Genomic DNA, 27,520 nt, shown 5'->3' with positions numbered 1-27,520 from the left:
AGTACTCAGAACAAGTACCTTACTGTCCTTTCCTTTCCGTCTGCAGCACACTACTTCTAGACACTGGAACGTGGCTTCCCATTGCACTCCTACTGTAGCAAGTGTATCAGTTGTAGCTGATGACCCCTCCCCCCTCCGGTTAGGTTCGAAAACCAGAATTGAGCTTTGGGCTTCATCCCCCAGACTGACTTTTGGTCTTTTATCTTCTCTGCGCAAAGTATACACATTTGTACATGCATGGGCATTTTGGGCCTAGGGAAGCACTTTCTCTCGAGGCTATTTCTTCGTTATGCCTTATCAGACGGGTGTGACCTGTGCGTTTGCCAGGTCAACCCCACGAGAAGGTAGCAGCCAATAGTCACTTTATGCGGCCCCCCGGAGTCTTGCAGTGTAATATGAAACCGTGTTCTGTCAAAAGCGTGTCCATCAATCCTCATGAGGGTTGTGTCCTTCCCAGGGGTGTAACGGGGCAGTTGAAAGAAACCGTCAGTCACGGGCTGCACCACCAGAAGGACTGCTGTTCAGACCTCCTGCCAAAAGCTCAGCCTCCATGAGAAACTGCAGCCGTAGTTGAGAGTTCTCTCACAGTGCGCTTTACCCCTGGCAGCGGGCTGAGGCCATATCTGAGGAAGGTAAAGAGGCGTGGTCTGACCCGCTGCTTTGTTACCTGTGGAGTGCGCTTTCCACCGCAGACGAGAGGGCGACGGTGTGGGGTGGCCCCCCGGCTGCGGGGGCCCTTTGGTTCCATCGCAGACCCTGGAGAGGCCAGCAGTGGTTCAGAGAGCGCCGTGGGGAAGGCCCGAGGCAGGGGTCGATGGTAGCCTCTCCCAGAGCAGGGAGCCGCCCCAGCCAGCCAGAGCCCTGCCCTCAGCTGGTTCCACAGTGCAGGCTCGTCCTGGCGTCGCCCCAGGTGTCCTTGGGGAGGGAGGGCTCGGGAGGAGGCGCAGGTGTGGATCCAGGCACAGGCTTCCGAGGCCTCCATGGCCTTTTGGTGGGTCCTTCTTGCTCAGAAAGGGCCGTCCTGTACTTTTTAGGTTGCTGTGTTATCCCCTCCTCCCCCCGAGTCGTGACAGCTCCATATGTCTCTCATAGTGGCTAGAAGTCTCCCGGGGGCCCCAGATTGCCTCACCTGAGAACCAGTGTAAGGAGAGCACAGTGTACACAACACCCCTTCCTTTTAGGCCAATTGTACTAAATTGTTAGTAGTCAGTGATGGCGTTACGGAACCTAAAAGCAGAATGCTCCTACTGTGAATTATCAGCTGGAAAAAGCACTTTACAGGACAAAGTAGCAGTGGTCTTCAATACCCTTTGTTCCTGGTCTTCTCAAAGGCCCAGGGGCAGGAGAGTGAAAAGATGGTATCTGTGGGGTGGGGGGCCGCGGTGATAGTTATTTTGAAGCATTTAATGGCAGAAATGTGCGTGTGAAATTGTTCAGAAATCTGCAGAAAGTGAGAGGAGTGCTGGGTTAAGCACGTGTCTTTACTGAGTATTTGTGAGCCGTTAGCCTCCTAACATGTTTCTCTGAAAGCCCTTTTTGTTGTTGATGATTCCCCAAGCCTCTGACACGCTAGCACCCTTTTTTCCCGAGTCTCCTTTGGCGGCATAATGTAGGGAGGGCACACGGTGTGGGGAACCGCAGGGTAGGAGCCTCAGTCCGCACAGAGACGCCTTCGTGGCAGGGAGGCTCTTACACGGCAGTTGAGTGGCTGACAGCAGTGGTGGGAGAAATATCCAGTCGAGGTAGAGGGATTGTAGATACAGGTGGTTGGTGCCCGTGGGGGACAGTTGTTTTTGTTTTTGTTTTCATGGGGGGGGGGTGATTAACTGGGATGTGCAGAGATTGGTATTAGAACGAATAATTGAGGTTTGATACAGCTTCTGCCAGAGTGCCCTTTGGGGGAACCTCAGGCCCACCTTTTGGGGGACCAGGTTTTCTGCCAGGATATGTGAGGGCAACAGGCGGCACAAGCTCGCTGACAGACGCTGGCAAGGGCCAGTCAGTGCCCCGTGGTGCTCAGGCAGGTCAGAGTCTATTTGGATGAGGCACTAATCCGGCAGGGTAGGAGGTAGTCTTTATAATCCCAAGTGTACCACTTTTACCCACAAGGGTTTCACTTTGAAGCCATTGCAGATAGAGAAAGCTGCATAAATAGTCCATGGAGTCCTGGGTACCTTCCACCCGTTTTCTCTCCTACCTCCCAGAGGACGGTCACCAGGCCAGCCCTGTCCTCCAGAGAGAGAGGGGCTTCCTGTCTGCCTGTCTGACGCTCTCCTGTACCCCGCCTGTCTGGACCTGCTGGTACTTAGTACAGGTTCTCAGCTGCTCCATTAGCGGGAAGAGCTTGGGGGGCAGCTGTGCTCTGGTCTCGGCCACCAATGCCATGGGTACAAAGGGCTTGAAGACGGGGTGGTGACATTTTTATTCACATGAAATCTCACATCAAACCTCCTGATTAGCATATTTTGGAAGATAATCCTGTGCCTTGGGCGTGAGGCAGCATCTCACATCTGGTGTGTGATTCAGCGAGTGTGAACTGTGTGGGGGAGGGGAGGAGAGGGGAGGAGGCGGGCTAGGGCGGCACCAGGAGCCCTGGGGGGCTGGCCTGCTTCCGGACCCACGCCAGGCTCCTGTGGTCCTGTTTGACTAAAGTGTGGGGAGGAAGAGCAAAAAGGCATTTTTTTGTATAAAACTCATCCTGCAAAAACCTAAATGGTAACTGAAAGTCACGTAGGTGGGGGCTTGTGACGTCATGTCTTTGGGTCCCCGGAACATGTCCTGTCATCACCAGATAGTGGCTGGTTTAATCGGGCTCTGGGTTTGGTCCCCTAAACTCTTAAGATGGCTTTGGTCACTGTGTTTAGTGTCCACAGCTCTTGGGTCCTGAGACCCCCTGTGATACCTTGGATGAGACAAGCTGCTTAACCTCAGCAAGCCTCGGTGTCCCCACCTGTAATGTGGGAGCTGAGTCGCACCTGCCTTGCCTGGCTGCGGGGTTTGGACACTGCTCAAATACGATGTGTGTGGCTGTGGAGGAGTGGCCCACTTCTCTCCCCAGCGTTCTGGACCACATTCTCTGCAACAGGCGTTTTGCCTTTTCCGTGGACTCTTATGTCGGGAACGGGTGAGGGTGACCCCTGCAGAGGCCTGAATGCATCGCACGCCATGCAGCTGCTCTTGCTTTGAGGGCCTCTGCAAAGAGCCGGGTTACGGGTAGTAAAACAAGTGGGGACAGAGCCTTTAAATGGAGGGAAAAGCGCTGTTAGCACATCCTGTGGGGTTTTCTTTCTTTGGTGAAGAATATTACCCTCTCATGAGGATTGATGGACATGTTTTCTTAAGAACAAACTCAGCCACAGTGGAGGCAGTTTCTGTGTGCGGAGAAGTGAAGTGTGAAGGGCCTGGGCGTGTTCTCGGCACCCTTTCCCTAGGCCTGAGAACCCCACTTGTGCCTGGGCTCGGAGGTGACAAAGTAGCCCCTGCTGCTCAGCCAGAAAAGGCCCTCCTGTTACTCTGTAGGTCACGTGTGGCCCTTGGCCCCTGCGCCTGTGAACTGTCCCTCCTGCCACGAGACAGGCTTATAAAGAGCAGGGAACCGCTTGGAAAGTTGTGTAGCAATTTGTCCTCCCCGCTGCAGTTTTTGAATGTGCTGGCCGGTAACAGGTTTTTTTTTTTTTTTTTGGCGGGGTCGGGGGGGTGGTTGGACAGCTGCAGAAGGCTAATGGGTTATCGGCGCTTATTTGAGTAGTCACCAGCAGAAAAGGCTAGAATTCAAAATGTGACTTTTTAGTTTAATTCTTAACAATGCTTTGCTTTTTATTGGAGGAAACCTTGATTTCTTAAGTTGGCCTTTGGTCTTGCTGAGTAAATTTAACCGTTCATTCTGTTCATGTCCAAAGGAATACCAGTTTCTTCATTCTTTTTTTTCCCCCCAAATATTTCCCCTTAGAGAATCTAGTGTGCTATTTCACCGAAATGGTGAACTGGTGAAGTTAGTGTTTATTTTTAGCTAACTTCTTAGGAATGGTCTTATCTCTAAGCAGTGCTGCACTTCCCAGGAATGGGTGTCCCCACTCCTCGGAAGGCCCTGTTTGCCTGCAAATCCATGTCTCTTCTCTACACTCAGCCCAGGTCTCAAGCCCTTTTCTTTTCCTCCCGAAGCCCTGTCCTTGAACAGATGTGACAGAAGTTTATTCCTTTCCTCCGGTCTCTCCACTCGCTGCGGATTACTTGGGAATTAAGACAGAGTAGAGTAGACGTTCTTAATCACACTGAGCCGGTCTGGTGGGAAGGCAGGTGTGTGTTGCTGGCCCTCTGAATCTGGGGTTTTATTCACACAAACTGTATGTCATCTCACAGTTTAGACTGATACTGAATTGGAGATGATGCTCTCCTTGCCCCAGAGGGGTAGGCTTCAGCAGTTGAATCGCCATCGTAGAGAATTGTTTATCCCAGGTTTGTCCTGCTTTCAGTGTTGTCCGGCGGTCCCCGGGCCCTGTGATTGACAAAGCGTTCTCTTGCAGACACGAGTTGGCGCTCCGAGGCAACCTTTCAGTTCACTGTCGAGCGCTTCAGCAGACTGAGTGAGTCGGTCCTTAGCCCTCCGTGTTTTGTGCGAAATCTGCCGTGGAAGATTATGGTGATGCCACGCTTTTATCCAGACAGACCACACCAAAAAAGCGTAGGATTCTTTCTCCAGTGCAATGCTGAATCTGATTCCACGTAAGACAGTTTAAATGATGCAATTACAAATCCACAATTAGTTATAAGCCAGATTGGCCTCTTTGAATTTTGGATTTCTCTGTGAATTTCCTTGCTGCCTCTACATAGCAATTTGATTTTCAATTAGATTCAATACATTTCCCTCTTTAAAAACTCACTGGTAGGTATTATCTCCAAACTAGAAAAGGTGTATATTTTTCCTGCAAATAAAACACTAAACTTTGTGTATGTGAGAATCTACCTGCCCGTGGAACATGGAATTAGGGCCTCTCTGGACTACCGTAATTCTTATCCTACCAATAACTGCCAGAGGGGAAGACGATAGTTAAGGAAAACTCTCCAGGCAGACCTCCGCACTGTATGTTAACTGACTCTGTGGGTTATTTGGAAACTTAAAGACCAAGCTCTTGCTGCCCAGTGCTTCTCAGCAGCGGAGTTGAGTGATTGTTTGAGGGGATCCCAGCTCACTTCGTCTCCTTGCCTCATTCTCCATTGACCAGCCCAGGAGAAGGCCGCCTCCCTGGCCCACATCTGCCTGCCGCCCCCAGATCGTGGCCCTTGGCACCTCAATGCAGATCCTCCTGAACTGGCTCCAGCAGTCTGCTGCGGCCCTGGGGGGACCCAGCTCCTTTCATTTTTCCTCTTTACCTGAGTATTTCAGAAGCCAGTTTTAAGGAGCAGTCAGGGCCTCGGCTGTGTTTTTACTTCTGTGTTCAGTTCACATTACAATCTGACCTGATCGGACAAGCCTTTGGGCTGGATTTGTTTAGTCCAGCAGACAGCCTGAGCCTGAGCAACAGCTGGTTCAGGCGCAGCCCGCACAGGGGGCCCGAGCGGACAGCAGTTGCTGCCCCTGTGCTCTCGGGTGTGCTGCATGTCAGAGGTCGTTGAAGCCGTCCTGTGAGCTCTGAGTTGGGTCTCAAGCATTTAACGTGCAGTCTGCCCCGGACGTCTGCACCTGCAGTCGCTCCCCAGTGGCGGGATCCTTCTTGGGGCCCCCTGCACAGCCCGACCCGGGAGCCTCGCAGCCCCGGGGGAGGGGCAGGAGTGACACTTTAGAACCTGGGGCTTTAGGTCTGTCCATCTGACAACCAAAGGTTCATCATTCTTCAGTGCTTTTCAAGCAGCCCAAGCGTATGTGATACTAGAACTGCTATCTGACCAAAAAGCTATCGTCTCTTGTCAAATCTCAGGACGCTATTTGAAGTTCAAACGCTTGTGTTTTATAGATATCAAGAAAAAACTTGAAACCTTTTAGAAATCAAAAAGACATAAAACGTAGACTGAAATCCCTCCAGACTACACAGGGGCACCCCGGGACCCTCTTCACTTCTTTCTTCATTAAAGATCGACATGTGTGCCCTTTATTCCATCTAAAAAAAAATAGAAGGAAATGATACGGGCGATTTTGTGTGCTCTTAAAAACGGGGTCGGTGTGGGTCAGCCTGTGGACTGAGGCTCAGGTCGCCCTCCTCGCACAGGTCTTGGTCCTGTCACGCGCAGGCGGTGCTGAAGATCATCAACTACAGAGATGACGAGAAGTCGTTCAGCCGGCGCATCAGTCACTTGTTCTTCCATAAAGAGAACGACTGGGGATTTTCCAATTTCATGGCCTGGAGCGTAAGTAGCAGTTACTCAGACTGAATCATCCGAGCCCCGATCCTCGCTCCCTGATCCTTGATTCTTCAGCTCCTCTGTCCATTCGTTTCGGAATCAGAAACATTTGCTCTGCGAGTTGGATAGGTAACTGAAAACGGGTTTCCTCCCAATTCCTTGCTGAGGTTTTCAGCAGCCAGTGTTCTAATCAGACATTGTAAGGTAAAGTAGTCTAGCGCTTTTTGGATAGGCTAGATTTCCTTTAAGAAAAATAATACTGAGGCTGGCACGGTGCGGGGAGATTCCAGTAACCAGTGAATTCTCATGTCAGCGCTTTGGGGCTGCTTTTGCAGGAGCAGAAGCTAGTAGGACGTAGGAACACCCTGCTCAGCTCTCTAGAGTGTTCTTGGTGGCCTCCCGGGACCCTGCCTGCTAAGCGGACATGGAGGCCTTGGGTCTGAGATGTGGTCTCCCCCAACTCCTCCAGGAGGCATCCAGACTTTGGCTGATTTCATTCAGAAGACAACATTATTGAAAATAGGCCAGAGCACTGCAGAACTAGAAAGCACAACTTCAGTGTTTTGAAAAAGCAGTATTTTAATCTCTTAAGTACCAGGCACCAGGGTGATTGTTTGAAATGAAGCGAGCATTCACGTGTTCTCATGCAAGTTGGATATTCTTTTTTTTTTTTTATAGGAAGTGACTGATCCTGAGAAAGGATTTATTGATGATGACAAAGTTACTTTTGAAGTCTTTGTACAGGCGGACGCCCCCCATGGAGTTGCGTAAGTTTTCCTTTGATTGGGTGCTGTAGTGAAAGGAGTGAGCAGAGGTGCCTGTGTCAGGAGAGACGCACCCTTTCTGTGCTTACCCTGTGGCACACACACGTGTGTGCCAGCTTCACGTTGGTGCCTTTGTGTGGCACATTTATCAAGCAGTTTGTATGAGCCTGGGCTTCCCTAGTGCCTCAGATGGTAAAGAATCCACCTGTAATGCAGGAGATCTGGGTTCCATCCCTGGGTCAGGAAGCTCCCCTGGAGGAGGGCATGGCAACCCACTCCAGTATTCTTTTCTGGAGAATCCCACGGACAGAAGAATCTGGTGGCCTACGGTCCATGGGGTCACAGAGTCGGACACGACTGAGCAAGTAACACAGTTCCGTGAGCCAAACACACTGCTGGGCTCTGGTGACTGTAACTGTGGTGAACAAGGCAGCTACGGTTTTACAGCCTCAAAGAACTCGGGGACCCGTCGGGCAGAGGAGTTAATAACAGTAACTACGGCAGCATATGCGCTTGCTATTTTGTTGGCGGGTTGGGCAGCGCTATGATGTGATGGTGGGGAGAGGGTGGGCAGCTGGGAGGATGCGCTCCTTTCCCAGGTCTGGGAGGGCTGTGTACAACAGCAAGGTTTTGGCCTTGAAGAATATGTAGCTTTGGGTCCTTGATCGGTAAGAAGGGAGAGGAATGGGCAGGGTGTCAGGGGAGTCTGCAGGGGCCACCGGAGGCTGAGCTGGTGCGTTGGGATCAGGTTGGAGCTGAACGGGTGTCCGAGGCCAAGCACTACAGCAGCACAGTGCCGTCTAGGAACGAGGCGAGCTCAGGTGCCCTGCCTGCTCACGTGTGTTCTCTTCCCACGTGGCCCTCCTCTGGCAAGAGTGCGTAGACTGACCTGGGTGGCTTGGTGGCACTGGGAATTTTAAAAAACAAATGAGATTTGTTGGTTTTCATATTAATTGGGCTACTTTCAGAGAAATCAGACTCTCCTTTTTGAAACACACACTTGAATTGTACACTTGAATCCTGTTGACATATCCGGGCTCAAGGGTGGGCAACGAGGTGGTATTTCTAGTTTTTTGTGGGGGTTTTTTGCCCTCGTTTTAAAAACGTGTTCCCCTATACTTACGATATGTCTTTTAACCAACAAAAATAGCAGATTGGGTTTTTCAGACTTAGCAGTCAAAACTGTCTTAAGAAAACCTAATACCCGCAGTGTCAGAGTCTTTGCTGACGCTGACCTCACAGGAAACGTCTAGCATCGGCCACGTGTTCGCATTGTGCAGAGAGGGAGGGCTCCTCTGCTTCCTGTTACTACGGGGGTTGTGGGGGTGCTGCAGACGGTTCGCTGTCCTAAGCAGCCAGAGATACAACGGACTCGAGAAAAGGCTCTAGGAGTTGAGGTCTGATCCTGTCACCATACCTGTCCTCGCTCGTGTATGTGATACTACAGAAAAGAGGGTTTCAGCGGTTTCTGCCTTGTACGACCAACGTGTGTGTGATGCGTGTGCGAGGGAGCCAGTCTGGTCGCAGTATAGCTTGTATGTGGGAGCAGTGCCCTGGGTACATGACGGTCACGCAGCTGCTCCAGTCAGACTGAGTTCCCCCTAGTCCCCGCACTTGGGTGGACCACACGAGTGACGTTGGAGGGAGCCGGGTGAGCAGGACTCCTGGCTTTGCGACCAGTTAACTCCCTTGGAGGTGGGTGCTCAGACGTCACCCCGTGTCAGGAGGGGGGCGGAGGTGGTTGCACAGAGCAGCCGGCCCCAGCCATGTGGCAGAAGCGTGGGGGCGCAGCCTTGCCTGAACCTCAAACTGGTTTTGTAGGTGGGACTCAAAGAAGCACACGGGCTACGTCGGCTTAAAGAATCAGGGAGCGACTTGCTACATGAACAGCCTGCTGCAGACTTTATTTTTCACAAACCAGCTACGCAAGGTAAATGGATGGTGTTTCTCTCACTCAACCTTCCCCAGCCTGCCTTCTCTGTGCAGGATTCTGGGGCAAGAACAGCCCGGCCCCAGGCTTGTCTCCAGGGAGGGCCCTGCCTCATGCTTACACGTAGCTTCATTCCTCCGTGTTCAGACACTTGTGAAGCCAAGTGGTGTTATGAAAAGCTTAGTACAGCCAGCAAACCTAACTTTATTAGGCTAGAAATAATCAAGCTTTTTTTTTTTAGTATGAGTCAGTAGTAGCAAGATATGAAAAGTTTTATATGGAGGGTGATGAGTTGAAAGACTGCTGACTAGTAGTCTGATTTTTCAGTTTTTATAGATAAAATGTAAAGTCTAGCAGGATAGTTCCTTGTACTTTAGGAAGGCCATGAGAAGCACACACACATTGGCGGGTCCGCTGGCACTCCTATTTGCATCGCACTGGTCTTCCAGGGAGCAGTAATTACCTCGATAGGATTAGATCAGAGGCTGTGTGGGTAATTTCAGTAGCGTTGAAGATTTCATCAGTTCTTTTTGTTCACATGTCAAGTTATGTTAAAATGTTGCTCTAAGAAGTATGAAATAGAAGTGATTCTCGTTGGATGGTACGCAATGACTAATGTTTAAAATTGTTTTTGCATTTTCTTGTAACTTCTAGATTATCTCTAAAGACGTCCATGATTGTTGGAAGACTATTCTGGCTCTTTGGGGGGATAGTGAGAAGCTCTGCCCATCTACCTTAGTTGTTGTGGTAGAAATGATACTTTCACATAAGATTCCATTTTTACTTCTGAATTGCTTCTTTTAGGCTGTGTACATGATGCCAACAGAGGGCGACGATTCATCCAAAAGTGTCCCTTTAGCATTGCAAAGAGTGTTCTACGAGTTACAGCACAGCGATAAGCCCGTAGGAACAAAGAAGCTGACCAAGTCATTCGGGTGCGTGTGGGGAGACCTTTCCAGCTAGTGGACGCAGAGGGGTTGAGAGCAGAGCACAGGCGCGCAGTGGTGTCGGGGCATTTTACCAGTGTTCTTGGTTTGACCTCTTTGTAAATGGGGGCTCTTAGAATTTTGCTTGAGAACTAATGCACCACTTAGGTTTACCTGTCAGGAAAAGGATAGGTAATGGTCTTCAAGCTTTCTGTGCGTGTACTTGCAAACTCGACCTCCTCGCGCAGTAAGACGTTCAGAACAAGAGAAAGTTGGGAGCGTTTTGGTGTCCGGATACAATTCAACTTGGCTTTGAATTATAACCCCCCAAATAATCCTCTAAATTAGTTTAAGAATGATGACTGGTGATACGGTGTAGTTTGTTAACTTAATCTTGTGTGAAATTTAGAAGTTTCAACGTACATTCATTTTATCTTTCTAAGGTGGGAAACGTTAGATAGCTTCATGCAACACGATGTTCAAGAGCTCTGTCGAGTGGTGAGTTTCCTGCCGTAATTTTTTTCCTCTTACATTTCATATTTCGAAGCACTGTCAGAAGTTGTTACCAAACAGAACCTCAGGCCTACTTTAGTCACTCTTATTCCAGTTATGCCCATCTTTGTTCAGGACCAGGACTAGGCTAGAAAGAAAAGATGGCGCGTATCTCATTTAAAGGCCAGAAAGACTGAAAATGATTTGGTAGGAAAGTGTGAGGGGAAACCATACAGGTAGTGGACTGTTAATTTGTTAAATTGGCGTAATCTACCAGTTAGTAACCCGAGACACGAGTCCTGGTGGAGGCAGACCTTTGTGTGGGTGATTCTCCCCCAAACCGCCTCTAGTCCCTAGCAGGCACCCACTCTTCCAGTCGTGATGCAAGACACACACACACACACACACATATGAAATGGCAATTCAAGGTGATTGGCTGGGCAAGGTGTGTTTTCTTTTTTGCAGCACTAGCTGGATTGAATCCAGTTCATTAAATATCCATGGACAAACCAGTCAATCCTGTTGACAGGCTCAACCTCATTAATCTCTTGGTGTGGACCAATACGAGTTAAGTTTAGTGCTCAATTTACATGCTTTCCCCAGAGGTAAAATGATATAAAGACGCTTCTGAAGGCGCTACAAGTTACTAATTCATTCCGAAGGCTGTATAGGGGGTTAATCCCAACTGTTGCATGTAGTTATTTTTGTAAATATCCAACCAAGAAAGGAGATTTTGTATGTTTTTGATAATTGCATGCTAAAGGTCATAATATTTATAGTCTAGAATTTCTTTGACCATTGAAATTTCCTAGTCACGTTTCAAATTACTGCATAATGCTTAAGCGTAACATTTTCTGAAAGCCAAAACTTTCTCTTCCAGTTGCTTGATAATGTGGAAAACAAGATGAAAGGCACATGTGTAGAAGGCACCATACCTAAATTATTCAGAGGCAAGATGGTGGTATGTGATGACCAGTTTTAAACAATGATTTGTGTAAAAATGTTTCATTGTCCGTATTTTGACGCTTAATGCTTAAGCCACCTTATTTTCCTTATTTGTAGTCTTATATCCAGTGTAAAGAAGTAGACTACCGATCTGATAGAAGAGAAGATTATTATGATATCCAGCTAAGTATAAAAGGAAAGAAAAATAGTAAGTTCTGTGTACATATAGCACGACCTTTTCATAATTCATTGTAATGCTTCATTGATGCTAGTGGTTTTTATTGAAATACACTATAGAGAATGGCCCAAATGATGAATGTATCTCATGAACACAGACAGATAACCCCACTCAGGCCAAGAAACTAAAACGTTTGCTAATTAAGGAAGACGTTGGCCCTTTGCTGCCACTGCCTGCCTCTCCTCCCGGGGAACTCGGCTTCTAACATCCTTTGCTGGGTTAGTTTACAAGGACGGAGCACATAGGACATAGTCTTGTAATTGGCGGTTTGCTTTCTCTCAGCGTTGCCTCCGTGCACTTGTGACAGCAGTTACCTGATCGTTTTCCTTGCTGTGTAGTATTCCGCTTTGGGGATATAACACAGGACTTTGCAAGCCATTCTTTTTGAGCTTAACAGAAGCAGCCATTTATCCCTGCCACCCCTTAGCAAGGCGTGAACACTTGTTCCACATCCAGTTAGTCATCAGGATGGTGGAAGATGGTGCTGTCTTGGGTTTGATTTGCATTTGCCTAGAAGTCAGGGAGAGTTCGCCTCTTCAAAAGCTCATTGGTGATTTGGATATCTCCTGGAACGTGTGGAATGTCGTTCACGGTAACTTGATGTCCGTGTCTGCTAATCCTATGATTTCTGGATCTATCTCCGTCGACTCGTTTTTCATCACGGGCTGTGAGTTCCAGCCCTGTTGCCTGTCCAGTCGTCTTTCATCAGATGCCAGCTGTCGTGATTTTTATCTTGTTTGTGTTGGCTGTTCTTCACCTCTGTTCTGGGGCACGTTTCAGTTATATGGAGATAGTTGATGCTTTCGAGGCCTATTTAAGTGTGGTCTCTTGCTGCAACTGTGGGGTTCAGTTCTCCCCACAACTGAGGCAGTATCTGGCAGGTTTTCTGCCCGAGGTCCCGTCCCTGTGGGGCTTTCTCACTGTGGCTGCAGAGGGCAGGGCTGTTGCAGGCTGGGGTGAGCTGTGGGGACTGACCCTCCCTGGTCAGTGCTCAGCAAGGCTCTCGGAGAAGCCTCAGCACATTGCCTGCGCTGTCCTGGGCCCTCCATCCTGCAGAGGCCAGCTGCCTGGGGCCTCTATAATCCCCACACTGTCTGCAATTCTGGGGTTTCCCTCCCCAGCGCTGCCACCTGGAAGGTCCAGAAAGTGAGCTGGGGCCTTGGAGGCTCACGGGGGTCCTGCACTGCCTTCACTCGGCGTGTGAAAGAGGTTGTTGCCCTTGTAATAAGGTCCAGTGCGGGGGGAGCGCTGCTTGCTCCGCATCACGACCACCGTGCTGCTGCTGCCTCATGGCCTCTGGACGCTGGGCTGGGTTTTGGGGCTCTTCCCGCATCTGGGGCTCACTTTTTTTGCTCTTGCCATCCAGCCATTTGTTTAACAGAATTTCATAATTGTGAAATCCAGTGTTTCACTCTGCTTTTTGTGCCTAAGAATGCCTTCCCTGAAGTCATCAGACAATTCTTTAATCTTTTCTGTTGATCTCCAATCCACCCAGAGCAGTTCCTTTCTACTTGGGGCCAATGTGGCCCTGAGGTGTTCTGCCTGCCCCCTGTCAGCAGTGAGCCCTGTGTATCTGTGTAGGCCTGTTTCTAGACTCTTGTGCTGGTCCATTGGCTACCATCCTTGGATGAATTCTGGGTTCTTCCTTTTCAGCTTTCTGGTGGTATAACTGATGCAATCATAAAGGGTTAACAAGTATTCATCATGATTTGATGTGCATGGATATTGTGAGGGAATTACTCCCCTGTCTAGTCAGTGGACCCATCCATTATTTCACTACCATTTATGTTTTAAATTTAGGGGGTGAGAACACTTAGGTTCTAGTGTTCAGAGTTACACGTGGCCGCATTCTCGGCTGTTTCTAATGTTGCTGATGTTGTTATTAATAAAACATCCACTCCATGTTATCATAAGACAAGATAATGTTGTAAGATATTACGAAAAACCCAAACAAATTTTCTGGCCAACTCAGCAGCACCCTGTTTGCTTAAGAGTGTACACCTCTCCCTGGGTCAGTGAAGGCGCAGACCTGGGAGTTCGTGTTCACGGCTGCGGTTATTGGTATGTTCGTTCCTCTCTGGCACCTGAATTGAGCGGTTGGCTGTGTTATAATCGAAGCTTAAGTGATAACTTTGGCTGACTTTCCTCCCTCTCTCTCCTGAAAGTATTTGAATCGTTTGTGGACTACGTGGCGGTAGAACAGCTGGACGGGGACAATAAATACGACGCCGGGGAGCACGGCCTGCAGGTAACTGAGACTGTGGGCCGCTGTCCCCTCCGGTCCTGGTGCTCTGTGTTCAGACCCCGCGCTTAACCACGAGCTGGAGACCTCCTAGAGTCTGTCCACGCGCTGCTGGTGTGGAGCGCGCAGAAGGATCGTGTTTCTCAGTCTGGACGTGACAGCAGAGAGCTGGTCTTGTCGCTGGTGCCTGGCTGGGGAGGCCGTGGGCAGGAGGTGGCTGAGCCTCCTGTGGATCGGAGGCGGGACTGTCACCCGACTCCCCTGCCCCTCCCACTCCATCCTATGCTGCCCCTGACTCAGCGCGTCCTCGGCACTCTCCTGTCTCTCCCGGGCACAGGGAGAGCTGCTCAGTCACTGGACTCCGCTTTTGGTGGCTGGTGGCGATGGTGCTTGGCCTGCCTTTCTTGCTAGTTTTCTGAGAATCCTGACTTCCAGCGTGAGGAGCGCGTTTCTGTTGTTGCACAAGCGCTCGGTGTCCCCGCCTCTCTGCCACTCGGCCTTGCAGGAACTCCGAGGGGCCCTGAGGGTGTGACCCAGCCACAGTCTGCGGTCACAGGGTGTGGCCTGTGGCCTGTGCAGGCTGCCGGTCAGGCTGCTTGGTGGATCAGCAGCGTCCACATGGGTCCAACCACCCGGCCCCGTAAATCTCAACCGACTGGCTCAGCTAATTCATAAGTGTTTCAGACTGCCCCGTGTTTACCAAGCTTGCTAAAGCAGTGTGTGTGCGAGTGAACCCGTGTTGCAGTGAGCCACAGACCTGCTGTCCTCCTACCGGGTCAGGCCACTCGGGGTGCTAGGGTGTAGATCAGGAAGTCTCTTAGGGAACATGCTGCTGTATACTTAGGAAACACAAGTCACAAGAACCGCCCTTACCCACACTGAATGTTTTAGAGTCTGGGTGAGCAGTATGTATATTAGAATCAGAGTCTCTGGAGACAGTGGCCAAGACACAGGAGCCTTCTGTTATTCTCCCGAGTGGTCCCCAAACCATGCCGTTCCTTTGCGTGGCAGTGGGTTCCTGGGTTTTTGGTTTTCTTCCCAGAACTGCCCTGTTCTCTAAATACGAGAATGTACATCAGAGAACCTTGCCACGTAGGTGTGGCTGCTCGTGGACACCCATTCCTCCAGGTGGACGTTTCCTCACGGGTGTTGGACCTAAGGTTCACAGCTCAGAAGGAAGGGCTGATGGCCTGGTGGCGGCTGGATTCGGCCAAGGCTGCTTTTAGTGAGGAAAGAGCTGGCCGAGGCGGAGCGGAGGTGGGGGAGTGAGATGGGGGTTGGGCAGGGGCCGTGCCAGCGGGCAGGGGACCTTGCTGTTAGCAAGAGGGAGTGTGTTCAGAAGTGGGAGTGGACGGCCAGCACTGACGGCCCCGGGAACCAGTGGTGCCCACAGGCAGCTTTCCTCTCTTCCTTTTGGTTTTCTCACACTTCTCCAGAATTTCAGAGTCTAATGACTGTGTTTCTAGGGCAGCAAGCGAGACTGCGACTTGGTTTCCTTCCCCGTCCTTGTCACTGGGCAATAAGATAGTGTGATGCAGACTGAGAGGAGATCTCACACGTAGAGCATTTACAGGCCCCCGTACCTGTCTCCCCAGCAGACGTCCCCTGCGTGTTCCCATCCTGCTGTGAAATGCTTTGGTGGCTGGGAGAAGTAACCAGAGGCGAACTAAACCTGCGTTTCTTTTTCAATGTTCAGGAGGCAGAAAAAGGAGTGAAATTCCTGACGTTGCCACCAGTGTTACATCTGCAACTGATGCGATTTATGTATGATCCTCAGACGGACCAAAACATCAAGATCAATGACAGGTAATCTAGGGTGGGCTTGTGGGACTTGAGATTGGCCCAGCGTCCTGACTCGGGGGTAGGCTCGGTGGCTTGTTAAAGTCTTTGTATTCTCGCTGTCATCTCGCATTTGTTTAGGTTTCCCCTCTGCCTAGGTGTCCCGAGACAGACACCTCAGGACAAACTTTTCTGGGGGTGGGGGGGAGCAGTGCACTGGGAGGCCGAGCCTCACGGCACGTGGCATCTTCCCCAACTAAGGAGCGAACCCGTGCGCCCTGCACGAGGAGCGTGGAGTCCCAACCACTGGGCCACTGGGGAAGTCTGATCTCACTTTTGAAGGGATGGCTTCAGGGGCTGTGAACCCATGTTTCCTGCGCAGGGAGCACCTCTGTCTACCCTTAGGCAGATGATGCCCCGGGGCGGGTGCTTTCTGCTGCTCAGGCTCTGCTTGCCCTAGAAGTGGGGCTCGATATCCCTGTATTACTTTACCCAGGATTCTCCAATGGCTTGTTGTCTCTGGGTTCCTATCGACTTGCAGAATGTGCTGGAATTATCAGGGCTGCTGGTGTGGGTGGGTGTGCTCCCCCCGCCGCCCCATGTGTTTTCTAGGCCCTTAAAGCACCTGTAAAAGTTTGGTACCCCACACAGCTTCATCTGGTTCAGCAGACAGAACTCGGACCGGTGACTCTGTACCCCTTGGTCAGAGGGTACTGCCTGATAGTAACCGGCCTCCTGGACGTTGGCCGGTCACTGTCGGGGAGGGCGAGGCTCGACCACATGGCCCGCAGCAGCCGGGCCTGCTAGTCCGCCCTTGCCCCTCACCACGGGCCCTGAGATGGCGGAGCTCGCAGACCAGCGGCCTGCAGGCTGGTCCACCCTGCTGCGGAGCTTTGTGGGGCCCTCACCTTGGTTTTCTTCCTGTTAGAATCAGTTGCCGACATTTTTTCACGTCATGAGCTATCACATGAAAGTCCTGATTTCTGGCATCTGAGGCTTGATTGGAGAAAAGTGCCTGCAGAGTACTTGGTACATTGCATGATGCCGGCCCCGAGTCCCTGAGGGCGGTGTGAGGTGGGCTCTGCCTCCCACCGCAGTCCTCCAGGAGATACCCACTCCCTAGAAAAGGCAGTGTGTTTTGTCGCAATATCCTGGAATTAGGGGATTCCGGTCAGTACTCTGCAGGCATTTTTCTCAAATCAAGCCTCAGATTTTTGTCAATGTGCGAGTCCTCTGAAGGAGTTCTGGGGACCTTGCATGTCAGATTCCCTGCCCTCTCCACATAACAAGGAGCCAATGAATTAGAGAGCCTGGTAGCAAATAAAACCTTACAGTGAAGTATCTTACCGGAAGTGAAACCTGGATTTCTCTTTAAATGATTTTTTTGTTTTTAAATAGGTTTGAATTCCCTGAACAGTTACCACTTGATGAATTTTTGCAAAAAACTGATCCTAAAGACCCTGCAAATTACATTCTTCATGCGGTCCTAGTTCATAGTGGAGATAATCATGGTGGACATTATGTGGTTTATCTCAACCCCAAAGGGGATGGCAAAGTAAGTCTGGGTCCGGGGGTGGGGTGGTCAGGAGGCTGTGTGGGAATTCAGTGACGCTCGCTTTAGACTTGGCGTTAGCGGCGAAGGATTCCTTCTTGGCCTCTGACGTGCCTACACATTCTGATCTGTGTTAACTGCTGATACTTTCAAAGTGGATTTAAGTTGTGATAGTCCTTTATATATACAATCTTAGTATCAGACATTGGATCTGACAGGATCCCTTTACGTCTGACGCTTATCATCTGTGGCCCTCGAGGGTGGGGCAGCGACTGATGCTTGTTCCCACGTGTGCCATGTATAATGAATGCTCTGGCTTTGCCTGGTTCACGTGGATCCCATCACGTAACCTTCACCAGGCGGAGCAGATGCGGGTCTGGGGGTCTGTGTCCACGCCCAGCGAGGAACAGAGCAGGTTGAGCCCTGCTAGTTCAGGCGGGGACCCCCATGGCCAGGTGCAGAGCCTGCAGCCGAAGGCGTTAGTGCCCGGTGGACTGAGATGGAGCCTGAGCTGAAGCTGGGCTGATACCTGAGCACCTTATAAAAACTGTCCGTGGGTGGATGTCAGCAATTTCCCCGGAGTTTGGGACGAGGAAGGCGAGAGCGCTGGCGAGTTTCTGCAGGTCGCCCGTGGCAGAGGATGTGTTTCAGGGAAACGCCACCTCCTCCTCTGTGTGCCTCACCCCTGTTGTTCCCGTCACAGTGGTGTAAGTTTGACGACGACGTGGTGTCCAGGTGCACGAAGGAGGAAGCCATCGAGCACAACTACGGGGGCCACGACGACGACCTGTCCGTGCGGCACTGCACCAACGCCTACATGCTGGTCTACATCCGCGAGTCCAAGCTCAGTGAGTGCGCCGGGCGCCTGCCCTTGCCGGGCCAGCTCCCCTCCGGACGGCGGGCGACGCGTGCAGCTTGCCCTGCCTCCTGGCCGCCTGGGAGCAGCCGGCATGGGCCCGTGGGTTTGGATGTGGACCGAGGGTGGAGAGTGGCGCTGCCCTAAAGAATGGCTTTGTTTGTGCTGGCGTAACGCACAGAGGTGAAGGCAGGTGCCTTTGTCCCCCAGGTGAGGTTTTACAAGCTGTCACCGACCAGGACATCCCTCAGCAGTTGGTGGAACGATTGCAGGAGGAGAAGAGGATCGAGGCGCAGAAGCGGAAGGAGCGGCAGGAGGCCCATCTCTACATGCAAGTGCAGGTCAGCCTCCAGCCGGCACGGCAGCTCCGCAGACCTGGGCTTCCTCCCGAGTACGGTGCCAGGGCAGGCGAGCCCCGTGAGCACACAGCCTAGGGGACGCTCAGGCTAGTCCCCTGACCGTTTAGAGTATTCTTACCAATTCAGGGGGCGGCTTAGATGGATGGGAGAGGTTCTCAAGCTGCCAGAGAAGGCAGCGGTGTGCGAGCGTTCATGAAACGGGCAGGGGCCTGGAGAACAGCGGGTGAGCAGGGCCCGGGAGAGTGCTGTCGGGGTAGGCGAGGGCTCCTGTTGGTTCATGATTTAGTTGCAGTTAGAAAACAGGCAATTGTAACAAGTTGACTGACCATCTGGGTAAAAGGTACGTGTGCATCCTGGCTTTATAATTGGGGATTCTTACCCAGGTGAACTTGCAGTTAAAGCTTGCAGATGAGTTTAGACTGGCTGCATAGAAATGTTCGGTTTGGTCTTTTCTAAATAAATGAATATCTGACTTCATGCTTGGTCATTTGGGGTTTCTCTGCGTGGGGCTTCTGAAGAAGGCAAAAGACGAGTCGCTCTTGCTCTTAGCGTTAGAACCTTGGCTTCCGTCTGTGTGGCCTGGTTCTCTTCTGCCTTTTGGGTGTAAACCCTGGCCTGTGTTTCCACGCCTCTTGGCAGATTGTCGCAGAGGACCAGTTTTGTGGCCATCAAGGGAATGATATGTACGATGAAGAAAAAGTGAGATACACTGTGTTCAAAGTGCTGAAAAACTCCTCGCTTTCGGAGTTTGTCCAGAACCTCTCTCAGACCATGGTGAGCGCGTGTCCCCCTGCGGGTGGTCCTCTCCCTCCTCCACCCCCGCGTGTGGGTAGTCACCCCCGGGGCCGGCGCTGCTGGGCTCCTTCCCTTCCAGTTGTGCCCTCATCGGCTCCCCCTGCTGCCAGCGCACCGCCGCCCACACCCGTGGGGAGAGGTGTCAGCATCACTTATCCCCCTTCTAATCATAGAACCATCACCTTGATGTCAAATGAGACTACAAACTGATTGTGCTTCAATTAATTGAACTCTGAATATTTCCAGGGATTCCCGCAAGATCAGATTCGGTTGTGGCCCATGCAGGCGAGGAGCAACGGCACCAAGCGGCCAGCCATGCTGGACAACGAGGCCGACGGCAGCAAGACGGTGAGCGCGGCCAGCGGCTGGGCTGGGCTTGCGCGGTGCACACCGCAGGCCCTGCTGTGCGGCCTGTGGCCCAGGGGCGCGGGATTGGACTTGGCAGTTACTCAAGTCTCTCTCAGCCATTTAAGTCTCCTAAACCCGGCCTCTCTCGGAAATAGATGATTGAGCTCAGTGATAATGAAAACCCCTGGACGATATTCCTGGAAACAGTTGATCCGGAGCTAGCTGCTAGTGGAGCCACGCTACCCAAGTTTGATAAAGATCGTAAGTGCCCCCCTCGCCCAGCCTGACACCCCCAGAGGGCAGAGTTAAGTCCTGGACCATCGTTCTAAACACAGGGCTAAGCATTTTCTCACAAAGAAATCTCACTAGTCCCCAGAATACTCGTTAACATCTCTATGGTCAGGTCAAGTCAGACCGACTATGGGCTGTAGTATCTGGCAGGTGAAGAGAAGGTGGCGGCCACTGGTCATGTCCCCTGCTCTGCTGCTCTGCACGTGACAGGGGACGGAGCAGGGTCACTCTCAAGGGCTGGCAATAAATACTTGGCACTTTGTGGGCCATGACCCTCTGCCTGCCATTGAAGCAACCAAGTGGCCCTGCTGCAGCACAACTTTATTTACAAAACAGGTGGGTCTGAGTGTGCTCTTTTGTATTCCTTCAAGTGGTCACTTCTCTGGCAAAAACGCAGACACAACCCTGAACAGGTACCCCCTGGTAGCTAGTGAGTTTAGGGTCTCAAAACTAGGTTTCCTACGTTCTCTGCACTTTCTCTCATCTTCGCTGCTTCAAATGCAGCGCCTCCGTGGGGTTCATGTTTGAAATGACGCTCCAGTCCTGGGCGCAGCCTCTAAGAACCCTTGTGGCACGCAGTAACTGCCAGTGCTCCATGCTGTCGGTTCAGTTGTTCCTGAAGCTTACTGTGGATATGTATTAGCATTGCACTGACCGGAAGATCCCAACACAGCCTGTCTGTTAACCCTGCAGATGATGTGATGTTATTTTTGAAGATGTACGATCCCAAAACACGGAGCTTGAATTACTGTGGGCATATCTACACACCAATATCCTGTAAAATACGTAAGTCTGACTGCAGTCGCCTTCCGAGCGGGTTTTGCTCAAGTCGCCACATGTCGCAGCCTTGGATTCCTTATTTTTCTTGAACCTAGGTGACTTGCTCCCGGTTATGTGTGACAGAGCAGGATTTATCCAGGATACTAGCCTTATCCTCTATGAGGTTTGGATCCTTATTTTTCTGTAATCCTCTTGTCGGTGGTGGTTTGGGAAGGACAGCTCCTGTCTGTGTGGCTCCCCTGAATTTGCAGTGTGAAGACCACAGCCAAGTGGGGTGGTGTCAGGATTCTCTCTGTCCACTTCTGACTGTCCCCTCTGGGTGTCCATGATTATTATTAAAAACGTAGAGCTGATGGAATTGGGTGTAGAGGAAGGACATTCAGTGTGTGGCCGTATTAAACACTGGACAGGTGTTGCGTTATAACCATACCGTTTCTTTCACTGCAGGAAGTTAAACCGAATTTAACAGAGAGAATTCAGGACTACGATGTGTCTCTTGACAAAGCCCTCGATGAGCTAATGGATGGTGACATTATAGTGTTTCAGAAGTACGTACCCTTTGAAGGGCTTTTCTCTCTTTGCACGAAGATCCAAAGTCCTGGAACCAGAAAACAGATCACCTCTAGACCCTGAGACACGTTTTGTTTGATGTTGGCAGCGTGTTGAGCCTCTTGAGTTTGGGAGTTAGGGGTGGTGAGCTTTTTCTTCCCTGAATGGTTTTAGTTCCTAAAAATGGCGACAGTGAGCGTGATAACTATTTGCAGGGGGACAGAGGTCTTTATGGAATAGCGAAAGTGTTGTGTTTTCCTGAAAACATGAAATTCCTTAGCCTGCACCTAGTCGGGTAATCGCTTGAGTCTGTCTGCTTGAGAGCCAGCAGGTGTGTGGTCTGAAGGCAGCCTGGTGACACAGCCGGGCTCCTGCGGCCTTCTGGCTGGGCAGGACAGTCCTGGACCCTGGCCACGGGGAGGCCACCGCACACGGGGCCAAGAGTGGGGCAGCAGACTTCTCCTTAAGGGCCAGGCAGTGAGGACTGTAGGTTTAGTGGTGACGGGCTTCCTTTGAAGGAAAGTGCCAGCCCACCAAGCCCCGGTCAGGGAGGGGACCCTGCACAGCTGGCAGGGTGGGCCCCGCCGTGCGTCCTGAGTCCTCCCCCTTGTCCAGAGGGCACCGTTGTGTTTCGGGAGTGAGATCAGGCGTGGAAAGCAGCTGCCCTGTGCCGCTCAGGGCACGCCTCTGTCCGCGGTCCCCTTTTCCTGGTGGCCGGGCAGGCTCCCGGCTTCGGGAAGCGCTGGCCTGAGTTCAGGTCCGCAGCGCTCGCGCCCCTGTTGCTTGGGAGACGGCGCCTTTTTAAAACAAGCGAACAGTGAACCTTGGCCTGGACTTCGATCGTCTGTGTTTCTCCCGCTTCCCCAGGGATGACCCCGAAAACGATAACAGTGAATTACCCACTGCAAAGGAATACTTCCGAGACCTCTACCACCGTGTCGATGTGATTTTCTGTGATAAAACGATCCCCAACGATCCCGGATTCGTGGTGACGCTGTCAAACAGGATGAATTATTTCCAGGTATTGGATCAAACACTCTTCCCTTCAGATGCCACACCAGGAAGACTGCCTTCTTACGTTAAAACTGTCTTGCCCATGAGGCTGTGCAGTGGATTTGGTTCTGGGGGAGGGGTTACTATCCACTGTCTGAGGAAGTTCCTGCTCCAGGCTGGTTGGTGTTGTCGGTGCCAGAGGACCAGAAGCAGTTGCCCCCTGACTCCCCCGCCCCCAGCCATGTTCTCTTCAAGATCCTCCCTACCCCTGGCATAAGGTGGTTTCAGAGATCATAATTTTAACAGCAGCTTTGCTTCTGTTTTAATATGCGGTGTGAGCTTTTAAAATCGTCTAAAGAAAATATAGACCTCCCCATTTAAAGTGAAAAGTGCTTCTAAAGTTCTTCCTCAGATATGCTGTTCCCGTGGATACATACTAAGAAATATAGTTTATTCCTGTTAAATAGTAAATTTCTGGGGCATTTAAATTCTGGCAGCTTATGCCCCATTTTTTAAGAACATGAAGCAGTCAGTCAGTGCTAAGTGCATGGGCCTGGCTCAGTCTGCTCTGCGGATGGAAGCCTCACTCTCTGCTCCCCCCCAGGTGGCAAAGACGGTCGCCCAGAGGCTCAACACCGACCCGATGCTGCTCCAGTTCTTCAAGTCTCAAGGGTGAGCCGCATGCGCAGACGCCCGCCGTCGGGTCCTGCCTGCATGCTTCCCGTAGCCCATCCGTTAGTTAGAGCCCTCGATGGACACAGCTCACAGCTGGCCACCTCGCCTTGCCTAGTTTCAGCATAGAATTGTCACCACTCACATCTTGAGCCCACTGTTCCAAGGCGTCAGAATAGCTGGCAGCCTTGTCTAACGCCAGCCTTACTCTAAAGACCACACGCCTCCCCTCCCGTGTTCTGGCTGGGCCCGTCCCAGCCGGGACTCCGTGTACCGTTCAGAGAACGTTCACGTGTGACAGACGCAGGACTGGGGACCAGGGATGGGGGCCACGTGCAGGGCGAGGGGGCAGGGCGGAGTTTGCGTTGATGCTCGCTCACAGGTGTGTGTTTCAGGAAATGAATGAGCCTGTACTGACGCACTGTTTTCTCGTGTAGTTACAGGGATGGCCCGGGCAACCCTCTGAGACATAATTATGAAGGGACTCTGAGAGACCTGCTACAGTTCTTCAAGCCCAGGCAGCCCAAGAAACTGTACTACCAGCAGGTACGCGCCCGAGCAGCAGACCGTGGCCACGGAAGCCCCGGGTTTCTGTTGGGGCGGGCCTACAATGCCTTTCTCTTTTCTTAACAGCTTAAGATGAAAATCACAGACTTTGAGAACAGGCGAAGTTTTAAGTGTATATGGTTAAACAGCCAATTTAGGGAAGAGGTAAGTATTTTCGTGATACGAAATTTTATTCTTATTGTGGCTTGTTTATTGTTTCTCTCTACTTAGGCCTTGAAAAACTCCTGGTAACAGGGTCAAAGGGCTCCCCTGGTGGCTCAGCAGGAAAAGAATCTGCCTGCAATGCAGGAGACATGGGTTTTATCCCTGTGTCGGAAAGATGCCCTGGAGAAGGGAATGGCAACCCCACTCCAGTATTCTTGCCTGGAGAACCCCGTGGACAGAGGCGCCTGGTGGGCTACAGTCCATAGGGTCACAAAGAGTTGGACACGACTGAAGCGACTAAACAAGAAGACCTTGATAACTGAAACAGCCAAAGAAAGCTCAGAAGCCGCAGCGTGTGTTAGAGACCCTGCCCCAGAGTCTGAGAACTAGATGGGAGGTGGGGTGAGCTCTGTCCTCCCCCGGCCCCCGGGGCTGCAGCGGAGTGACGGTGTGACGGTATCGGGGACTGCTGTCACCGACGGGGACCTGGATGCTCGGCCCTGGGGCCGGCAGCCTCTCCTGGCACCTTGCAGGCACCCTGCCCCGTGTTAGGTGGCTCTTCTGGCAAGTCAGACCCCTAGCCTTTCGCCTCTCTGGCCCCACTGGGTAGAGAGGGACCTGGAGCACACGGCATCAGTGTTGCCCGCTGCGTGCCCTGTCCCAGTGAGGACACAAGGTCCACCCTGGGCCTCGTCCTCTGTCTCAGCGTTGACAACTGGACAGGCTCTTAGTGACTGTTCGGGGGAGAAATTCTGAGGAGCTGTCCTGGGAACTGCGAGCTTTTTGCCTCAACATGGCCTTTGATAGATGCACAGCGCTGTGGGGTGGGTCCCAGGCTGGGCGGGTGGTCTGCGTGAAGGTCGGTGGGGAGGTGTTGGAGCTGAGTGCACAGGCCCCGCATGTGTCGTGGTTCCCCTAAAGCCTTGATCTTGTCATTTCTTAGGAAATAACACTATATCCAGACAAGCACGGGTGCGTCCGGGACCTGTTAGAGGAATGTAAAAAGGCTGTGGAGCTCGGCGAGAAGGCATCAGGGAAACTTAGGCGAGTATTTCCCTAAGGTGGAGAGGTTGGGGTGGCCCCAGCCCGACCCCACCATTGCCCCCGACGCATCATCACTGTACTCAGCTTTTCTGTCCTTGGCAGCAGTTTATTTAAATATTTCATGGTTTTTCCCTCCCTAATTCTTGACACTAATTAGCAGCAGTGCAAAGGGAAATTCAGGCAGAAAAAGCCAAGCAGAGAAGAGTGAACTCAAGCAGAATGATCGGCTGAAACTGGAAAACTTGGGGCTCGCTTGTGTTGGGGAGATCGGGTCGCTTCTCCTCCATTTCTCTCATGTTCGGGCCGAGGGAAGAAGCACCAGATTTGATGATCAGTTTTTATTTCCGAGAGTTGGGTGCGGTTCTTACCACTTGTCTTTTGGGCAGCACAGAGGATGAAACAGTCTTTCGGGCTGTTGGTCCCCAGAATGTTTTCTTTGCAAAATTAACAGAAGAATGAGGCCTTTATTATCTAACGAGTGAGAAGAATATCACCAACCCTGCTTACTCTGGAACCATTGTGGGAAAGGCCTGCACAGGTCTCTCCCTGGGCCCTGGCCTGAGGGTCCCCTTCAGACTGGCCTTCCCATGCTTTCCGAGGGGACCCGTGGCCAGTGTTCTGTCTGCTCCCCACGGATACCTGCTTTTGACACTTCAGATCTTCATAAGGACAAGCAGATCTCCATAACTTTGTAATAAAACCCTTGTAGAAAAGCATTTGTTGGTTTTTCCCCATGAGTTTGTATTTTCTTCTTTGCTTTGCACAGGCTGCTAGAAATTGTAAGCTACAAAATTATTGGTGTGCATCAAGAAGATGAACTATTAGAATGTTTATCTCCTGCGACGAGTCGAACGTTTCGAATAGAGGTATGTGTTCTCTGACTGCAGTGGAGGGCGGGGGTTGGGGAGTTGGGAGGGGGTTGCTATGACCTGGTGGGAGGTGGGGGCCATGGCTTGTTCAGGTAACCAGCGACTCCCAGAACATGCTGCCATCCCTGGGGTTAATTCTCCCAGGTTTTGAAAATTTAAATGTTGATAGAGTAGACCTGACCTAAAAGCTACTGTTTCAAGTGTCCGCTTCATTTGGTGACATGAGTACGTCCATGTTGTTGGACAGTTGTCACCGCTGTCCATCTGCCCCCAAGGCCCCCGCCCCACTCCCCCACTCCCAATGCCTCGCTTGTTCGTGCTTAGAAATTTATTTTAGTGGTGGGTCACTACGTCTAGTCAGAAATTATCGAGCCCTGTTAATTGTAAAGCGGCTGAGATTGCCCCAGTAGCTGCAATGATTCACTATTTAGTTTCTTAAAACTCGGTGTTTTCTTTGAGGTTTAGATCTTTCTTCTGACTTTAAACCCTCATCGTTCTCATGAGCCCCTAACGTGACCTTGTGGCAAAAATCTGCCCTCGCTTCCTTGCTGGAGGAACGAGTCAAGAGCTCGGGATTAAAACGTGCAGCGCTGTGTTGGCCTCAACCGAACGTCTGTCCACTCTGTGTGTCCCCAGGAAATACCTTTGGACCAGGTAGACATCGACAAGGAGAACGAGATGCTCATCACGGTGGCTCATTTCCACAAGGAGGTGTTCGGGACGTTCGGGATCCCGTTCTTGCTGAGGATACACCAGGTGAGGTGCCCTTCTGCCGGCTGGCTGGCCGCCCCGGGTCCGCCCGCCTGGTGAGCCGTGTGAGCATACGTGCGCTTTGTGGTCCGCAGGGCGAGCATTTCAGAGAAGTGATGAAGCGGATTCAGAGTCTGCTGGACATCCAGGAAAAGGAGTTTGAAAAGGTACACGCTTCTTGGAAACCGGCAAGTCATTTGTCGGGTGGGATGCTAAAGTCTTGACTTTTTTTTTGCCCGCGGTGTGAGTTTCGCTGCTCTTCGGAATTAACGCAGTTTTCTGGTTTTATCTGTCAGTTTAAATTTGCAATTGTGATGATGGGCCGACATCAGTACATAAATGAAGATGAGTATGAAGTGAACTTGAAAGACTTTGAACCTCAGCCTGGTAAGAGCCCTCCCGTGGAGACCCAGGCCGTCGGGGCCCAGGGGGCAGGTGGCCCTGGGTTCGAGGGCCAGGCCTCCCTTTCCCAGCTGGGGAGTGAGCCTCGTTCTCGTCCTCTGCGGAGCAGGGAGGGACAGCGGCCTGCCTCCGGTGACTTTGGTGGGTGTCACACGATGGCAAATGGGGTAGCGCCTGACAGTGCCACGCGGGGAGCCAGTGACCTTGGTGGGGTGCAGGGTCCCGGCTGTGGGACCCATGCTGCCCAGGAGGCCCCTTGACCTCTCCTGACCCCAGGGCCCGAGTGCTGGCTCAGTGGTCTGACTGTCTCCTCTCCCCACCAGGTAACATGTCTCACCCTCGGCCGTGGCTCGGGCTCGACCACTTCAACAAAGCCCCGAAGAGGAGTCGCTACACATACCTTGAAAAGGCCATCAAAATCCATAACTGACTTCCTCCCCAGGGGTGGGCGAGGCGGACCGCGGTGGGTGTGCCCCTTACCAACAGCCGGGAACTCTGGTGCGTGAGCACCACCCCACGTCTTCAGCAAGAGGATTTGCTGCTGGTGTTAATTTTATTTTGTTGAGGCTGTTCAGTTTGGCTTCTCTGTATCTATTGATTGCCCTTTTTGAGAAAAATGAAGGTGTTTTTATAAAGCTTGGATGCCAATGAGAGTTATTTTACGGTGACCACGATGCCAGGCGCTGTCAGCGTGTCGGGGAGCGGCCGGCGGGCGCGGCGCTGGGCGGGCGCGGCTGACCCCCTCCCCGGGGCTCGGCCGCCAGCCCGCAGCTAGGAAGTCTTCTGTTTAGGCTCGTCTGACGTCTTTCCCTCAGTTATACTTTCAATGACCTTTTGTGCATCTGTAAAGGCGAAGCAGAGAAACTCACAACCTAATAAATAGCGCTCTTTCCTTCA

General features: G+C 51.7%; 1 protein-coding gene across 3 annotated transcripts in view; it reads left to right on the top strand.

The window, feature by feature from the left end:
* USP7 (ubiquitin specific peptidase 7) overlaps positions 1-27,520 on the top strand; it is a 53,819-nt gene extending 26,299 nt beyond the window's left edge. For 2 of the 3 annotated variants that reach the window (XM_070779637.1, XM_070779639.1), the window contains exons 3-31: positions 4,524-4,722; positions 6,204-6,342; positions 7,015-7,103; positions 8,922-9,030; positions 9,835-9,965; positions 10,400-10,454; positions 11,329-11,409; positions 11,511-11,601; positions 13,797-13,879; positions 15,570-15,679; positions 17,051-17,207; positions 17,908-18,052; positions 18,271-18,401; positions 19,059-19,193; positions 19,461-19,562; positions 19,718-19,823; positions 20,547-20,639; positions 20,729-20,796; positions 21,081-21,181; positions 22,050-22,203; positions 22,780-22,847; positions 23,285-23,393; positions 23,481-23,558; positions 24,502-24,602; positions 25,369-25,468; positions 26,108-26,227; positions 26,317-26,388; positions 26,518-26,608; positions 26,947-27,520. In XM_070779637.1, the coding sequence (XP_070635738.1) occupies positions 4,524-4,722; positions 6,204-6,342; positions 7,015-7,103; positions 8,922-9,030; positions 9,835-9,965; positions 10,400-10,454; positions 11,329-11,409; positions 11,511-11,601; positions 13,797-13,879; positions 15,570-15,679; positions 17,051-17,207; positions 17,908-18,052; positions 18,271-18,401; positions 19,059-19,193; positions 19,461-19,562; positions 19,718-19,823; positions 20,547-20,639; positions 20,729-20,796; positions 21,081-21,181; positions 22,050-22,203; positions 22,780-22,847; positions 23,285-23,393; positions 23,481-23,558; positions 24,502-24,602; positions 25,369-25,468; positions 26,108-26,227; positions 26,317-26,388; positions 26,518-26,608; positions 26,947-27,053 (3,125 nt within the window). In that variant the 3' untranslated portion in view covers positions 27,054-27,520. Of the gene's footprint in view, positions 1-468; positions 633-4,523; positions 4,723-6,203; positions 6,343-7,014; positions 7,104-8,921; positions 9,031-9,834; positions 9,966-10,399; positions 10,455-11,328; positions 11,410-11,510; positions 11,602-13,796; positions 13,880-15,569; positions 15,680-17,050; positions 17,208-17,907; positions 18,053-18,270; positions 18,402-19,058; positions 19,194-19,460; positions 19,563-19,717; positions 19,824-20,546; positions 20,640-20,728; positions 20,797-21,080; positions 21,182-22,049; positions 22,204-22,779; positions 22,848-23,284; positions 23,394-23,480; positions 23,559-24,501; positions 24,603-25,368; positions 25,469-26,107; positions 26,228-26,316; positions 26,389-26,517; positions 26,609-26,946 lie in introns of those variants that run through there. The other variant, XM_019987690.2, reaches the window with a different exon arrangement.

This window comes from Bos indicus, chromosome 25 (assembly GCF_029378745.1).
Source record: "Bos indicus isolate NIAB-ARS_2022 breed Sahiwal x Tharparkar chromosome 25, NIAB-ARS_B.indTharparkar_mat_pri_1.0, whole genome shotgun sequence".
Classification (NCBI taxonomy): domain Eukaryota; kingdom Metazoa; phylum Chordata; class Mammalia; order Artiodactyla; family Bovidae; genus Bos; species Bos indicus.
The sequence above is the reverse complement of the archived record's forward strand: the minus strand, read 5'-3'. Positions and strand labels throughout refer to the sequence as shown.